Here is a 10,036-nt window from a genome sequence, read left to right on the forward strand (position 1 = left end):
AGTTTAGTATTTAAAGTTTTGAAGTTTAGTTTTGGATCATTTCAAAATTGACGTACGATTTTGTGTTGTCGATTTATGGATCTTTATGCATTTGAGGTTTTTAAATATTAGTTTTTATGTTGGGTTGTTTTGAAGTTAGAGGAAAATGTTTATTAAAAAAAAATCTTGTTATATTTTAAAGTTAAAAAGGAAGGGAAGTTTCAGTAGATGATTTGATATTTTCACAATTGGACGACTAAAGTTAATTAGAATAATTATTAATATAATTAATTTTTAAGGAACAATAATAATATTATAATAAAATGAAAATATAAATTTAACAATAACAAATATATAATAGATAAATAACATAAATTAAATAGTAAACACATACAATGCAATGATAAGTGAAGAGGCGAATGTAAATTTAATAGTATCCAAATCATCAAAAAAAAATTTGTTTAACTCACATTCACATTAACAATAGTAAATAATCATAAATGAAATACTTATTAATGCATATACTCTCCTAATAAAAAAAACCAAATGCATAATTTCTCCTAATTAACTTGTAATAATTTAATTATAAACTAATTAAATGTCATATTAGTTAAAAAAAAAAATCTGCACCGAATTATTTTATCTAAATTTTTTAAACTAAAATTTGCACATATTTATCTGATTCAACAATAATTCACACCGACTACTATTTATCTACATTTGAACAAAAAAAGACAAACAATGTTATATAAGATAACTATATTTCACCTCACATATCGAAATCATTTTAGTAATGAAGTCAATTTATTAATGAAAAATAATAGATGTAAATGAGCTCAATATATATTATATTTTTCTTTCAAATTAATTGTTTATTAAAGTTTTTTTAGTTAATGTTTTATTACGTTTTTGTCAATATATAATTGTATTTATATATGTATGAGAATAACTCTACAAATGCAAATAAATTGTCATGTTATTATTGTTATAATTAAGTAATATTTGATAATATATAATAATGAGGAGACTTAAATAAAATAGAATCCATGAGAGAAATTAAAAAAATTAATTATTCAATTTATTTTTAGAATTAGTGAGAAAAAACTAATAAAAAATTTGATTGATTTTTCACATGTCGTTCTCATTTAACAGCTTTATAAAAATATCTTTCCAGTATTATATCATATAATGTATGTGGATGAACAACTTATTTCATCACATTTTTATAGGCAATTCTGATCCAAATTTAGTAATTTTTTGATTAATAATATTTAAATTCACAATTAAATTTTGTGTTATAAAATATTATCTTTGTTCAGGTATTTAGAAATTAATAATTTGATTAAATATAATTTTCTTTTCAATTCAATTCATTTATTTAATTTATAAATAATAATGGTGATTTTACGTTTTTTTGTTTTTTCTTTTGCCAATATATTTAATTTAGAATTCATTTAGATATTTCTCCATTCAAATAATTATATATATGGGCCTTTCATATATATAAATTTTTATCATACACATTTTTATAAGTAATAAATAAGTATAATATATAAATATGCATATAGAAGTTAGGCAAAAACTTGTGTGAGACGGTTTCACGGGTCGTATTTTGTGAGACGGATCTTTATTTGGGTTATCCATGAAAAAGTATTACTTTTTATTGTGAATATTGGTAAGATTGACTCATCTCACATATTAGGATCCGTGAGACGGTTTAACATGAGACTCATTCATAGAGTAAATGGCGTTCTTCCTACTTTAAAGGGAGCCCACAATTGTGTTCAGAGTTATTTTTACAAAGATTATTTCCTTTCGAACTTTTAAAATTCTTTGATCCATCGTCATTTTCTCAGAATCTTCGAACACAATCAAATTACTCTTTCGTCTCTCTCATTAACCATGGCCACACATACAAAATAAACAAAAATATCTCCATAAAAATTATTTTCTGAAGAAAAAGTAGAAGGAAAACAAACACAAATACCAACCCTCTGAAGATCGAGGGTTGTTTAAAATATAAAATTTTTTTTTTAAAAAAAAATTATTTTTGGAAGATATAAAGGATTCCTACAGTTATTTGTTGAACTGCACAAGAAAGAAAGAAAGAAAGAAAGAAAGCAAAAAAAGGGAATGGGTTCTAAAGAATCCTTGCGTTTCTGTATCTTCTTCATTGTGGTTGGCTTGGCCTTGGCTTCATCATCCTACATTTCAAGTAATTTTTATATTATTTGCATGCATATATTATGATTTTAAATGTATCGATTCCATGCAAGAACCCGTCAAGAATTTGATTTAGGGCATTGGGATAAATTATCTGTGCGTGTGTGTATATATACATTAATAGATTAAGCATATATGCACGAGAAATATCTGTCTCAATTTTCGCATAGAACGATTTGTGCTCGTTATCTCCCCTCATCGATGATTTCATGGTTGCAAGTAAAGGAATTTCACCTGGTTTCGTTTTTTATTTTCTTATTCTGTTGGTATGTATTTTTTGAGCAGATGATGTAGTCGAGCCTCATGGATCAATGGGTCGCTCCCTTCTTCAACAGAAAACGAGTAAGGACTTCTCTTAGTCTCCACAACTTTCACCCTTTGATTATAAACATGTGAATTGAAATATAAATGGTAGATTTTATTGTATTTTCGCTCATTATTTGGTCATTGAAAAAATTGTAATAATACAATTATTATCTGAGTCAAAGTCATATGTTTGATCCTCGTTAAATTAAAAGAGTGTAATTATTGGCAAACGGGGTTGTTGGGAAGCAATATGAGAGTGATTCAAATGTGGTATTTGAGCTGTTGTACAGTTTAAAATATTGTGGTCGCCATTACTTGTATTAGCCATAGTTTTTTGAAAAACGCTAAGCGCACTGCGTTTTGACAATCTTCTTGTATGAACAATTATTATTTCCCAACGAAAATGATATACTAATCAAAGTGATGTCCAATTAAATTTTCTCAAAATTTAATTGTTTGAATATTGAATGAAATGGGACATGGAGTTGTCCAACATTGGAAGTCAAACCAAGTCTCATCCTCCTTGTTATTAGTTCTAAGTTTGAACTATGGGCACAAGAAGTTTTTGAAATGAGGAAGACGCTGATAGGCTGAGTCTCGATGAAACACACGCACGCGCGCGGCCAGCTGGTCGGTTCGATGCGGTGCGGTGAGGTCAAGTAATCGTATTAATCTTTTTGGACAAAATTTATTTTGAAAATTATTTTTTATTTTCGAAATAAAGTTTGTACACATTCGGAAACTATGGGTCTTGCGTTCGGATCAAACAGTGTGTCCCTTGGCATATCACAGAAAGTTGCGTTCGTATCCAGAAGGTTGTGTTCCTTCTCCGCAACTGGTGAATAGGCTACAAATAATTCCTCTATCTGCATCGCTCATACTTTTCACATCTTTTCTGCATTTCCCTTCTCGTTCATTGCATACTTGAAAGTTCTGCATATTTCGGTTCGTTGTTAACAAGAGTTTGTAGTGCTGCATTCTCTCGATTAAAAGTCGTTGTATCTTAGGGACGATTGCCGTCCACATTGAATACTGTTATATGGGTAATTTCGTCTTGCGGATAAAAGATTCATCTTTGCCTCGAATTACTGCTTTATGTTGTTGCACATTATTCCAGTGACAAAGATACAAACTAATCACAATCGCAAGACGAAAATCTTTGTTATTCTGGATATTTCGACCACGTCTTTCACTCCAGTGGTTGTTGCTCCCGCTCACAGTGAAAAGCCGTCCAAAATTTCTGGTGCTGACTTCAAACGTTGGCAGAAAAAAATGCTCTTCTATCTCACCACACTAAGTCTGACTCGATTCCTAAAAGAGGATTCCACTGTTGTTGCAGAAGGTGACATTGACACCCAACGAAGAACTATTGTTGATGCTTGGAACCACAATGACTTCCTCTGCAGAAACTATATATTTTTAATGGACTCGATGACACATTATACAGTGTTTATTGTTCTGTCAAGACAGCCAAGGAACTGTGGGACTCTTTGGAAAAGAAATACAAGACAGAGGACGCACGCATTAAGAAGTTTGTTGTTGGAAATTTTATGAACTTCAAGATGGTGGACACCAAAATAATAATAAACCAAGTGCAAAGAAATTCAGATCATTCTTCGTGACTTACTGGCCGAAGGAATGGAAGTAAAGGAACCTTTCCAAGTCGCAACAATCATTGAAAAATTGCTGCTGCTGTGGAAAGACTTCAAGAACTATCTGAAACATAAACGTAAGGAATTAAAACTCGAAGATCTGATCGTTAGACTTCGAATTGAGGAACAAAACCAAAACACCGAAGCCAAGACATACAAAAGGATAACAGAGGCCTAATCCAAAGCCAATCTAGCATAATTAAGCACTAGTCACAAGAGAAAGCACCCCTACAATGAAAAGAAAGAAAGGAAAACCAAGAAATTCAACGGAAATTGCTACAACTGTGGAAAACCGAACCACATGGCCTAGGATTGTCGTCTTCCAAAGAGAGAGAAAAACATAATCAAAGGCAATCCAACGTCGTTGAGGAAACGTATGTAGTAATAGACATTCCGGAACTTGATCTATCCGCTGTTGTATTTGAAACCAACTTGGTGGATAATCGAAGAGAATGGTTGATAGATACAGGCAATACAAGCCACATCTGTGGCGAGAAAGAAATGTTTTCATCCTGCACTCCCGTCAGTGAAAGCAAACTATTTATGGGAAACTTTACTACTTCTGAAGTCGTAGGAATCGAGAAAGTGGTGCTAAAGATGACTTCTTGCAAAGAAGTAAAGCTCAAGAATGTACTGCACGTGTCAGACATTCGTAAGAATTTAGTTTCTAGATCCCTATTAAGTAAGACCGGTTTTAGGCTTGTATTTAAATCAGACAAGTTTGTGTTAACCAAAAGTGGCGTATTTATAGGTAAATGGTACCAAGACAATAGTCTCTTTAAGTTGAATGTAATGAATGTTATCCGCCAAGAGACAAAGAATAAAGTGAATAATTCCGTTTACTTGATTGAAAGTTCTAATTTATGGAGTGAAAGATTATGTCATGTTAACTTCAAAACCTTGCAAAGACTTGCAAATCTAAATATACTACCTACGTTGAAAAGAAATCCACAAGATAAGTGTGAGATTTGTGTTGAAGCAAAAATGGAAAAAGCTTCATTCTATTTTGTAACCAAGAAGTATTACGCCACTTGAATTAATCAATATTGACGTATGTGATTTAAAACTTCTGCAAACTTGAGGTGGGAAAAAATATTTCATAACGTATATTGATGACTGCACTAGGTTCTGTTATGTCTATTTGTTGAAAAGCAAAGATGAAGCCTTAGAATCTTTCAAAAAGTATAAGAATGAGGTCGAGAATCAACTCAGTTCAAAGGTAAAAATGATTCGAAGTGATTGAAGTGGAGAGTATGTCTCTCCATTTGAAGAATTCTACTCAAATTCTGGCATAATTTATCAAACTACAGTCTCATACTCACCTCAATCCAATTATATTAGTCACAAGAGAAAGCACCCCTACAATGAAAACATTTTGACATGAAATATTTGAGATTATGTGCTGTTATATTAGAGATTAAAATATCTAGAACATCTGAAGGAATTATATTATCACAAACTCATTACATTGAAAAGGTTCTTGAAAGGATTAATGCCATAAACAATCCTTCGGCAAGAACACCTATAGATTTAGGCGTTCGTTTGGCCAAAAATCATGGAGAACCTTTCTCACAACTGGAATATGCAAGGATAATAGGCCATCTAATGTACTTAACTAGCTGTACTTATCCAAACATTGTATATACAGTAAATAAGTTACGTCTAGCAATCCAAGTAAGGATCATTGGAAAGCCTTAACGAGAGTGCTTGAATATTTAAAATACGCATTGAATTATGGATTGTTATATACAAAATATCCAGTGGTTTTGGAAGGATACTGTGATGTAAATTAAATATCTGACACAAATGACTCCAAGTCCACTAGTGGATATGTGTTCACGATAGGTGGAGGAGCCATGTCATGGAAATCTTCTATACAAACATATATAGTTCGAACCACTATGGAATCCGAGTTTAATGCTTTGGATAAATCTGGAGAAGAAACCGAATGGCTAAGAAATTTCTTAGAAGACATTCCTTGTTAGAATAAGACAGTGCCTTAGATTATTATTCATTGTGACAGTCAATCAGCAATAGGAAGAGCACAAAATAGTATGTATAATGGTAAGTCTCGACATATTCGTCGAAGACATAATACCATAAGACAATTGATCTCAAATGGAGTTATTTCTGTTGAACATGTGAAGCCAAAGGAAAACCTGGCGGACCCGTTTACTAAATGAATAAATTGAGATCAAATGTACAAATTAATAAGAAGAATGAAATTAAAACCTACAAAATAAAATATTTATAGCGATAACCCAACCTTGTGAATTGGAGATCTCAAGAGCTTGGTTCAATGGGAAAACCAAGTTATAAATATTAGTTTGATAACTTGGAATATGTGTCGGCTCATTCCTACAACATCCATGTGAAGCCCGGGGCCGAAGAGGGCGGAGGGTGATTGCCGGTGCCATGAGGTTGCACGGAAAATGAGCGGCTCCTGGCAGGCTTCTAGGCGGAGGGAACATGAATTAATCGATCTTACACCGGAAGGAGGGGGATTCCAAAACTGTTCAATGTAATGGACTGTACAGTTGAAGAGGGCTTAAAAGATTTGATATGTACTACTCATACCACGAAGGTGCATCTTCTTTTCGGTAGCTCATCACATAAGAGCTCCAAAGTTAAGTGTGCTTGACTTGGGGCAATTATGGGATGGGTGACCTCTTGAGAAGTTTCCTAGGGTGCGTGTGAGTGAGGACATAAGCACGCTGGAAAGACTCGTCTTGGTACAGTGAGGACAGTTGTCGAATCTGGGGCGTTACAGTTGGTATCAGAGCCGACCTCTCCTAGTACGGTGTGGTTCGGGGACGAACCAAGCGGAAGCTGGTGGGCATGTGAGGCCCGGGGCCGAAGAGGGCGGGGGGTAATCGCCGGTGCCTTGAGGTTGCACGGACAATGAGCGGCTCCTGGTAGGCTTCTAGGCGGAGGGAACATGAATTAACCGATCTTATACCGGAAGGAGGGAGATTCCGAAACTGTTCAATGTAATGGACTGTACAGTTGAAGAGGGCTTAAAAGATTTGATATGTACTTCTCATACCACGAAGGTGCATCTTCTTTTCGGTAGCTCATCACATAAGAACTCCAAAGTTAAGCGTGCTTGGCTTGGGGCAATTCTGGGATGGGTGACCTACTGAGAATTTTCCTAGGGTGCGTGTGAGCGAGGACATAAGCACGCTGGAAAGACTCGTCTTGGTACAGTGAGGACAGTTATCGAATCTGTGGCGTTACAGTTGGTATCAGAGCCGACCTCTCCTAGTACGGTGTGGTTCGGGGATGAACCAAGCGGAAGCTGGTGGGCATGTAAGGCCCGGGGCCGAAGAGGGAGGGGGTGAGCGCCGGTGCCATGAGGTTGCACGGACAATGAGCGGCTCCTGGTAGGCTTCTAGACGGAGGGAACATGAATTAACCGATCTTACACCGGAAGGAGGGGGATTCCGAAACTGTTCAATGTAATGGACTGTACAGTTGAAGAGGGCTTAAAAGATTTGATATGTACTACTTATACCACGAAGGTGCATCTTCTTTTCGGTAGCTCATCACATAAGAACTCCAAAGTTAAGCGTGCTTGACTTGGGGCAATTCTGGGATGGGTGACCTCCTGGGAAGTTTCCTAGGGTGCTTGTGAGTGAGGACATAAGCATGCTGGAAAGACTCGTCTTGGTACAGTGAGGACAGTTGTCGAATCTGGGGCGTTACAATCCAAGTAGGAAAGACCTGCAACATGTGGTGATTATAAGTTTTCTTTTAATGATTTTTATACCTAAGAGGTAGAGTATGGCAGGATACTCTAGATAGGAGATCACCTATGTAAGTGTGAGGTAATGGCCACTTCAATAAGAACACTTATGAATATAAGATATGGTCCAGGACCGAAATAAGCACAACATGAGAATGTAATATGTTAAAATTATTATTGTGTAAATACTGTTGACTAGGTTTACATAAAAAGCTGACTAGTTCAAGACATCATGTCGCTAAGCAACCAGTAAATCCGATGGTATATTACTAAGGAAGATTCAAAGTCACAAGCTACCTATCCTGATACATTGATAATTCACAAGAAATTTCAAGAAAGTCTGCATACTTGCATTAATTTCATTCATGTGGAGGAATTATTGTGATTAGTTTGGATCTTTGCAACTAGAATAATGTGCAGCAACAGAAAGAAGTAAGTCGAGGAAAGGATGAATCCTTTATCTGCAAGACGAAATTGCCCGTATAACAATGTTCTACGTGGATGGAAATCTTCTCTATGATACGACGACTTCGAATCGAGAGAATGCATCAATACAAACTCTTGATAACAGTGAACTGAAATATGCAGAACTTTCATGTATACAATGAACGAGAAGGGAAATGGAGCAAAGATGCGAAAAGTATGAGCAATGCAGATGGATGGATTATTTGTAGCCTATTCATCAGTTGCGGAGAAGGAACATAACCTTCTGGATACGAACGCAACGTTCTTTGTCTCAACGCGAAGGCTAAAGAACGCATTGTTTGGTCCGAATGCAGGTGATAGGCTAAGGGACACAAAGTTTCCGAATGTGTACGAACTTTATTTCGAAATAAAAAATTATTTTCCAAATAAATTTTGTCCAAAAGATTAATACGGTCAAGATACCTCACAGCACCGAGCCGGCCGCGCGTGAGTGTGTTTCACCAAGACCCAGCCTAACAACATCTTCTCCTTTCAAAAATTTCTGTTGCCCCTAAGAGTCAAGCCCCATGGTTCAAACTTAGAGCTAATAAAGAGGGTGAGACTTGGTTTGGCTTCCAATGTGGGAAAACTCCATGTCCCATTTCATTCAATATTCCAACATTAATTTGTGTGAATGAAATCCTGAGCATATATTTCAAATTATCAGGTATAGAAATCAAGGGTATGTTCAATTTTATTTTCTATCATAACTTCTCTATCTACACAAACTCAAGTTGAGCATCACAAACTTCCTAGTTCTTACTACCAAAACCTATATTCACTCTCCTTTAATTTATACATCTCCCATACAATAATTTGATTCTCCAACATTTATTAAAAATAGTCAACATTTTATTTAATGGAACCATATTTTAACATAAAATTTTTAAAAATATGTATTACGGTATGCAATTACAATAATCTAACATATTTTTACATTAAAAAATATAAATAATATAAATACTTTTACTAAGTTACTTATAAAACGTGCAGCTTGCTCAGTAGACTTTGAGAAGATGAACTACTCAGTGATCACAAGTCAGTGCAAAGGCCCGAATTACACGCCGGAACGATGTTGCACACCATTGAAGGTGTTGCTGTGCCCAGTTAAGGATCAAGTGAATGACTTGAAGAGCAATTGTGCTGATACCTTTTTCAGTTATGTGAATCTTTATGGAAAATATCCTCCTGGGCTTTTTGCATCTTTGTGCAAGGAAGGGGAGCAAGGCCTCGATTGCCAGTCAGTGGAGCAACCGCCACCGTCGAAAAGCAAGGGTTTCCGTGGTGGTGTTCGGCCCGCTTTGTTGATGATGATAATTGCAGGACTGGTGATGGTTATATTAAGCTAACTGGGGATGAATTCATAATTTTCGTTTTCTTTCTAAATACATAATATATGCATGTGGCACCCCGGCCTAACAAAGGGCTCAATTTTTTAAAAAAAATTATATATACATATATATATATTAATTAATTAATAGTTGTTTATTAAAAAATATTAGTTGGTACATTACTGAATTGAAAAGAAAACAGAAAAAACCAACATTTTTTTTATTATTTTTTGTCACTTATCAATTTTAAAAAAATTATCTACCCTCTTCACCTAACTTTTTCGTCACCACTGGTTATCAAAAATTAAAAGCAACCATATTTTCAAAAAATCTTG

The 10,036-nt window shown here is 34.9% G+C and overlaps 1 protein-coding gene across 1 annotated transcript; it reads left to right on the forward strand.

Moving 5' to 3' along the window:
- Positions 1-1,943: 1,943 nt before the first annotated feature.
- Positions 1,944-9,799, forward strand: LOC140985322 (GPI-anchored protein LLG1-like). The gene is made up of 3 exons (XM_073453147.1): positions 1,944-2,194; positions 2,488-2,544; positions 9,364-9,799. The coding sequence occupies exons 1-3, from the start codon at positions 2,113-2,115 to the stop codon at positions 9,717-9,719; spliced, it is 495 nt and encodes a 164-aa protein (XP_073309248.1). The 5' UTR covers positions 1,944-2,112; the 3' UTR covers positions 9,720-9,799.
- Positions 9,800-10,036: the final 237 nt, after the last annotated feature.

This window comes from Primulina huaijiensis, chromosome 9, assembly GCF_012295235.1.
Source record: "Primulina huaijiensis isolate GDHJ02 chromosome 9, ASM1229523v2, whole genome shotgun sequence".
In the NCBI taxonomy this organism is placed as follows: Eukaryota; Viridiplantae; Streptophyta; class Magnoliopsida; order Lamiales; family Gesneriaceae; genus Primulina; species Primulina huaijiensis.

Coding starts and splice junctions, on each gene's coding strand:
- LOC140985322 (XM_073453147.1), top strand. CDS start 2,113: ATGGGTTCTAAAGAATCCTTGCGTTTCTGTATCTTCTTCATTGTGGTT. Junction 2,195..2,487: donor TTCATCATCCTACATTTCAA/GTAATTTTTATA, acceptor TTTTTTGAGCAG/ATGATGTAGTCGAGCCTCAT. Junction 2,545..9,363: donor CCTTCTTCAACAGAAAACGA/GTAAGGACTTCT, acceptor TAAAACGTGCAG/CTTGCTCAGTAGACTTTGAG.